The sequence below is a fragment of the Theobroma cacao genome, chromosome 9 (assembly GCF_000208745.1).
Source record: "Theobroma cacao cultivar B97-61/B2 chromosome 9, Criollo_cocoa_genome_V2, whole genome shotgun sequence".
NCBI classification, from domain to species: Eukaryota; Viridiplantae; Streptophyta; class Magnoliopsida; order Malvales; family Malvaceae; genus Theobroma; species Theobroma cacao.
In genome coordinates, this window is record NC_030858.1 from 29592311 (window position 1) to 29600341 (window position 8031).

Genomic DNA, 8031 nt, shown 5'->3' on the forward strand with positions numbered 1-8031 from the left:
CCAAAATAATAGCCTATAAATTAGCACAAAATCATGTACAGACAATTGCCCCAATTTAGCACAAATTACCTCTGTAATGTTGAAAGCTTTCCATACAAACAATTCTTGTATTCTATAAAAGTAGAGGCTTTCTCTACTCTAGAAATTAAGAGAAAAAGAACAAGCAAATTCATCTACACTTCTTACCTTCTTTTTTATTTATCTACACTTCCTATCTTCTCCCCTTTGAGTTTTTCTTCATGGTATCAGAGCTATTAAGCACAGATTAATAGCTCACACCCTTCCTCTATCACAACTCCTCTGTTTTCCCCTAAACTCCTCTCACCGACGCTGAAACCTTCTCTTTTCTCTATTTCTCTCATACTCCAGTGGCTTTAGTCTTCTCTCTCCCTTCAACCAACCCTCAAAGATTCTTCCCCTAAAACTTTCCCTCTCTCCCTCAAAAAAAAATCCAAACTAAATCCCCTCAACTACCCACTGCCTCTTTCACTTTTGTCTGTTTTTTTTTTATAGATCTATATTTTGATTTTTTTATTATTGATTGTGGTTCTCTTTTTTTTTTCTTCATTTACATTTCTCCTTAAAATCATGTTTATTTACATTTTATTTCTCCCACTTATCTCCCTTGCTTATTTTCCTATTTCTTTCTTATTTTCTCACAATAATATCTCTTATATATATATTTTAAAAAATCTTTTTTTCCTTAAAAAAATATTTCTATTCATTTCTCCCATTTATTTCTCCCACTTATCTCTCATTCTTATCTTTTTGCTTATTTCTTATTTTCTCACTAATATCTCTTATACATTTTTTTAAAAAAATTCTTGTCTTGCACCTATCTCTTATTTATGGTATCAAAATACCCATATCCTTCAACTCTCAATGTAGGCAATTTTGTCTCTATACGTCTCAATCAAATCAATTTTCTCCTTTGGAAAACCCAAATCATGGGATTGATTGAAAGACAAGATATGTTGGACTTTCTTAATGGCAAAAATCATGTTCTAGCGAATAATTCTGAATATTCGCATTGGAAGAAGTCTAATGCTCTTCTTCAAGGATGGATTACTGGGACATTATTTGAAGAAGTCTTAGGTCTGGTTATTGGGCTCGAAACCTCTTTTGATGTATGGAATGCTTTAGTAGAAGCCTTTGCACAAGAGTCACAAGAAAGAGAATTTTATTTATTGTAAAAATTGTAAACTCACAAGAAAGACAATCTCCAAATATTTGATTATATCAAGATATTCAAGGGGATATGTGATGATCTAGTAGCCATTGGGAAACTTGTTAATGATCGTACCAAGGTATTTCAACTACTTAGAGGTCTTGGCCTTGGATATGAGTCCTTTGTTACAACCATGATGAAACCTCCAATTCCATCATTTCGAGAAATTGTTCCTTTACTTCAGGGGCATGAAACAATGAAAGCAGTAAACTCATCTGATGGTTTGGGATCTTTTAATCAAAATATGGCTTTTGTTGGCCAATGATTCCAACAACGATCAAATGGAAGGAATTTTAATCCCAAGCCTAGGCAATCTTAACAAGGTTTTTCATCTCAAAGACGTAGATTTCCTCAAGCTAATCACACTATAGCCAAAGATGGTATTTTAGGTGCTAAACTAGCTTCACCCTCTACAGCCAATTCACCTATCAAGCAAGGACAAGAAACTCAAGTCATTTGTCAAATTTGTGGCAAGCCAAGACATTCTGCACTTAATTGTTGGTAGCGCTTCAATCAACTTTATCAAGCTGAAATTCCATCACAAGCTCTAGCCGCCTTAACCATTGCAGATATTCAAGATGAAGCTTGGCATCCAGACACTGGTGCTTCCTCACATATGACAGCAAATGTTGGTAAGCTAGATCATATTGTTGCATATAAAGGACCTGATAAAATTATGGTAGGAAATGGACATACTTTAGATATCACACATATTGGTTATGCATCAATCAAAACTAAACATACTAGCTTAGACATTGATAACATTCTTATTATGCCTGAGATCAAGAAAAACTTACTTTCTATTAGCCAATTAACTACTGATTATCCTTATACTTGTAAATTCTCATCTAATGGATTTGTGATAAAGGACAAGGAGACAAAGCAAGTTGTAGCAACAGGAAATAGGAAAGGAGGACTTTATGCCCTGCACCCAAGCAAAAACTCAAAGCAAGAAGCAATGTTTTCCAATAGATTTCAATTTGCAACAGCTAAAGTTTGGCATGCAAGGCTAGGACACCCTCACATGCGTGTAATTGACCCTTTGAGAAAACAAAATTTAATTTCTAGTAAGGATAAGTGCATTGATATGGAGCACACCTACACTAGCTGTCAAATGGCCAAGGCATGTAGGTTACCATTTCTACTGAGAACTGAAGTCTGTAAGGAACCTCTCTCTGCTAATCATTGTGATTTATGGGGAAAGGCACCAATTTTATCACATCAGAAATTTAATTACTATGTTATTTTTATTGATGAATATACAAGGTTTACTTGGCATTTTCCTTTGAAAAATAAATCTGATTTCTTACAGTGCTTTATTGATTTTCATAAATACATTGAAATCAATTTACAAAAAAACTTAAAGTTTTTCAATCCGATGGTGGAGGTGAGTTTAGTGATACTAGATTTCATGCTTATTTATCTAAATATGGCATTAAACATCGAATGTCTTGTCATACTATTTATGAGTAGAATGGCATTGCAGAAAGAAAGCATAGGAATATCACTGAACTTGGGCTAACGATGATGTTCCATAGTGGAGTTCCCAAATATCTATGGAACGAAGCATTTAGTACTGCTGTGTGGTTGATCAATCGACAACCTTCCAGGATATTGCATTGGAAGAGCCTTTATGAACTCCTACATAATTGACAACCTGACTACTCATCTTTAAGAACATTTGGTTGTCGTTGCTTTCCTTACTTAAGGGCTTACAGTAAGACTAAATTTGACCCTAGATCCTTGTCTTGTGTTTTTCTAGGATATAGTGAGATATACAAAGGTTATAGATGTTATTATCCACCTACAAAAGGCACATATATTTCTCGACATGTAGTGTTTGATGAAGAAACATTTCCTTTTCATCAACAAAATATTTTAACTTCTACACATTGTTCTAACTTTGAAATTACTTCATTTAGTGAATGGTATGCATGGACTTCAGATTCGATGAGTGACACATCTAGTCAATCAGCTTTAAGGATTCTACCAACTATTAGTGAATTAGAACAGAATAATGGTCCTTTTCCATTTACTCCAACAAGTGCAATAAGCTCTTCAAGTGTTGAAAACACCATTACACCTTCTTCCATAACACCATTGCCCACAACTCAACTCCCCCAATTAGAAACACCTCTACATCTATCCATTCAACTCATAGATTCTCCACCAGAATCACCTTTTCCAGATAGTGAAAGTTGTCCAACAACTTGTCCAGAACAAAATTCCTTACCTCTTTCTCCTTCTACATCCTCCACTCAACCAACCCTTCATCCCATGACAATTACATCAAAGAATGGAATTGTTAAACCAAATCCCAAATATGCCTCTACCTTTCTAGCTCATATTCCCTCTGAACCAAAAACCATTAAGTCTGAACTTCAACATCTTGGATGGTTTCAAGCCATGCAAGAAGAAATCACTACATTAAAAGAAAATGATACTTGGGAGTTGGTTCCAAGAACTTTTAATATGCATGTCATTGGCAATAAATGGGTTTACAAGACCAAGTTAAAATCAAATGGCTCACTTGAAAGACTCAAAGCTCGATTGGTTGCAAAAGGATATTCACAAGTATAGGGATTAGATTTCTCTGAAACCTACTCTCCTATCATCAAACTTGTCACTATACGAATTGTTCTTACCATTGCATTAGCCAATAGTTGGGAAATCAAACAATTAGATGTCAAGAATGCTTTTCTTCATGGTAAATTGATTGAACCTGTCTACATCGAACAACCACCTGGTTTCCAAGATCATGGTAAGAGAGATCATGTCTGTAAATTAAAGAAAGCTTTGTATGGTCTTCGTCAAGCCGCACGTGTCTGGTTTGATCATTTTAGTCTTTTTCTTCTTTCCATTGGTTTTTCTTATAGTACAATTGATTCTTCTCTTTTTATTAGACATCATTCTAATAGCACCATTTATTTACTAGTTTATGTTGATGACATCTTATTAACTGGTAGTGATCATGATTCTTTAAACACTCTCATTCAAGATTTACATAATGATTTTTCCATGAAAGACCTTGGTCACATTCATTATTTCTTAGGCATTGAAGTTCATCATTTTTCCCAAGGTCTTCTTCTTAATCAAACTAAATATGCATATGATCTTCTTGAAAAAGCTCAAATGTCAAACTGTAAATCTATATCCACTCCCATGCCTGCTAAACTTTATCCTTGCTCTAGTGACCCTTTTGAAGATTTGCATTTTTATCGGAGCATTGTTGGTGGTTTAAAGTATTTAACTTTCACTAGACTTGATATTACCTTTAGTGTTAACTATATATCTCAATTTATGCATTCTCTTACGAAATATCATTTTCAACTTGTGAAAAGAATCTTGCGTTATGTTAAAGGAACCATCTCATTTGGCACTAAGCTGTTATCTCACAATCCTTTAGTACTTTATGCTTTTTCTGATGCAGATTGGGCGGGATGTCCACTTGCTCGACGATCCACCACTGGTTATTGCACTTTTCTTGGTGGCAATTGTATCTCTTGGAGCTCAAAGAAGCAGTCCACTGTTGCGAGATCCAGTATAGAAGCAGAGTACCGTGCATTAGCTTCCACTGCGGCTGAGCTTACATGGATCTCTTATGTTCTTCGTGACCTTGGCCTCTACATGGACAAACCACCACGTGTTCTTTGTGATAATTTATCCTCCCTTCATCTCATCATCAATCCTATTTTCACGCTCGGACAAAACACATTGAAATTGACTATCACTTTATTCGTGAAAAGGTAGCTTTGGGCTCACTTGTCACTCAATTTGTTCCCTCCACCCACCAAGTAGCTGACATCTTCACAAAAGCTTTGCCCCGTAATATATTTGAAGGTTTTCGTCTCAAACTTGGCCTATGGGATCTTCCCATGCCCAGTTTAAAGGGAAGTGTAGAAGCAGATCATTCATCAGATCATTCATCTGAAGAACAGAGTAACAGCACTGCCTGCACAGCTCATATGTGCTGAAAATAAGCCCCAAATCATCTCTACAGATAGCCTATAAATCAGCAGAAAATCATGTACAGACAAGCCCAAAATAATAGCCTATAAATTAGCACAAAATCATGTACAGACAATTACCCCAATTTAGCACAAATTACCTCTGTAGCGTTGAAAGCTTTCCATACAAATAATTCCTGTATTCTATAAAAACAGAGGCTTTCTCTGCTCCAAAAATTAAGAAAAAAAGAACAAGCAAATTCATCTACACTTCTTACCTTCTTCTTTATTTTTCTGCACTTCCTGTCTTCTCCCCTTTGAGTTTTTCTTCAAAAGGAAGGTGTGCTTAGACCTTTGGCCCTTCTCTAGATTAACAGTGGCACCCATGATGGGGTCGGCTCGAGCAACAGTAAGCAGGTTAATCTTCCCTACCCCTTGGATGATGCCAACTAATTGCATGCGATTGAGTATCTGCTTAGTACTGTTATAGGTGCCTGGTTTTACGTATTTTGTCCCATGTTCTTGTTTCCCACTTCTATTTAAGTTGTCTTGGGAATTTTATGAGCACTGCTGCTCTGGGTACCTCGTTTTTGTACAGTTACTGGAGCTGGGGAATTGTATATTTGACAAGGTTTTTTTCTCCCATACTCTCTTTTGTACAGTTTGCTCAAACTATCAATGAAATGATGCTTTCCAAAAAAAAAAAGATAACATTTTCTTAAAACTCATTCCAAAATTTTAGCAGAATGCTCACAATTGAAAGAAGTGACAAGTGTTGTCAATTGTTGATTCACAAACTCCAAGTCCAATTTCATCCTTCAGCGTCTGCCATCAGAAACTTCACTATGTAACAAGTCTCAATTTTTGTCTGGTTGATTGTATAGGACACTTTTTGCCAAGCCAATCTGCAACGAAAGCGGGCCTATATCGAGGCTTTGATCGAAAGGAAAATGCTATCGGGAACAAGGGGCTCCTCCTCTCATAAATTAGACAGTATTTAGTTTGATTTGGCCAATCCAATTCAATATCCAAGTTATCCAAACCCATAATCCATGCAGTGGAAGTGCTTGTCCATTAATGTTTTAAGCATAGCCAGTTTGCTGGAGCTCTTGCCTTCTATTCTGGATTAGCCTCTTAGCATCATCAACCATATTGTTTGCAATGAATAAGTTTATTAAAGGGTTTTGAAGGATATATACTAAATGCTAATTATGGTATGATAATTGGAAACTGTTAAAAACTAAAAGCTCATAAGAAATTGACAAATGGGTTTCTCATAATGCCAACCAAAAGTTAATTAGTTCCATAGTAATTCTAACATGAAGGCTAGGATTCTGATAACCTCCAAAATCCGGGATTAAATAGGACAATAATTTAGTTGGATGGTAAATATAAAATATATGAGGGAATAAAATCTAGAAATATCCATGCTTTCCTCAATCAATGAAATCTTTAAAGACGGGTTTAGGAGAAATAAGCAAAAGGTTGATTGTGAAATAATTATTAGGAACAGTTAGCAAGTAAAAACCCATGAATCTGCTCAATTTTAAGGTAAAAAGAGTAAAACGGTTTTCTTCTTTATGTTATGCCAACCAATATATAATAAACTTTAATTGTAATTCCACTTCAAGACTAGCTATAATCCATTTTGATAACCTCCAAATCATGGATTAATAGGAGAAACAAATGTAGAAAATTAAAACAGCTAGCATAGGACAAAAATTAACTTGAATAGTAATATAAAATGGAGCAGCTCTATATATGTACCCCATACTTCCTCCCAAGCCTAAACAACTTCATATCCAAGTGACCTGCAGTGTGTTGGTACATATCTCTGATTGCTTTGACACTTGTTTTTCACCATGGTGCAGAAGAATCAAAACCAGGGTCGCCAAAAGATCGCGATGAAGAAGATAGCAAAGAAGAACAATCTTCAAGTAACTTTCTCTAAACGTCGTACCGGACTCTTTAAGAAGGCTAGTGAACTTTGCACACTTTGCGGGGTCGATGTTGCGATCATAGTCTTCTCCCCCGCAGGCAAGGTCTTCTCTTTTGGCCACCCTCAGGTCGAGTCCACCATTGATCGGTTCCTCACTCGAAACCCTTCTCTTCATGTCTCTAATACGCATAGCCTTGTTGAAGCTCATCGAAATGCTAATATCCAGGAGCTTAATGTACAATTAACTCGACTGCTAGAGATGTTAGAAGTCCAGAAAAGGAAGGGAGAAGCACTCGAGGAGATAAGGGAAGCCGGGCGGCGGCAATGCTGGTGGCAAGCCCCGACCGACGTACTTGGATTGAATGAGCTAAAGCAGTTGAGAATTGCGCTTGAGGAGCTAAACAGGAATGTCAAAAAACAAGCCAACAAGGTGTTGGTTGAGTCCACCAACTGCTGGCAATTTTTGACAGCAAATGGTATTGGCGGAGGTGTTAACAATGAAGCCAATGAAATGAAGGCTGCTTCGAGTGTTACTCAAATGTATAATTTGGGTCAAGGCCTATTCTGAGTTTCCTTTATCCTTTCATAAGGCAGTTACTCACTAGTTAATTGCTGTCTACTACTCTGTTATTGTTTTATCAATGTCAAGTTAAGCTTTTAAATGATATAATTGATGGGTTTGCTTGCAGGGACGAATCCAGAAATTGTAGTGAGCAGGGGCAACATATATTTGAAAGATATTTATATATTGTTACTTGAAATAAAATGACAAATTAAAAAAACCTTTATCAAACATATAATGAGAAATATTTCTTTATAATGTTATTATACAGAATTTTAGATGTAAATTAACAAGTTAATTCGGTAAATTTTTTTGTGTGAAACAGAACTTTCATAATTCGAGATGATATTATTTT

General features: G+C 35.9%; 1 protein-coding gene across 1 annotated transcript; it reads left to right on the forward strand.

Moving 5' to 3' along the window:
• Positions 6977-7682, forward strand: LOC18589865 (agamous-like MADS-box protein AGL62). The gene has a single exon (XM_007015027.2). It carries the CDS (start codon positions 7038-7040, stop codon positions 7680-7682), a length of 645 nt encoding a protein of 214 aa, XP_007015089.2. The 5' UTR covers positions 6977-7037.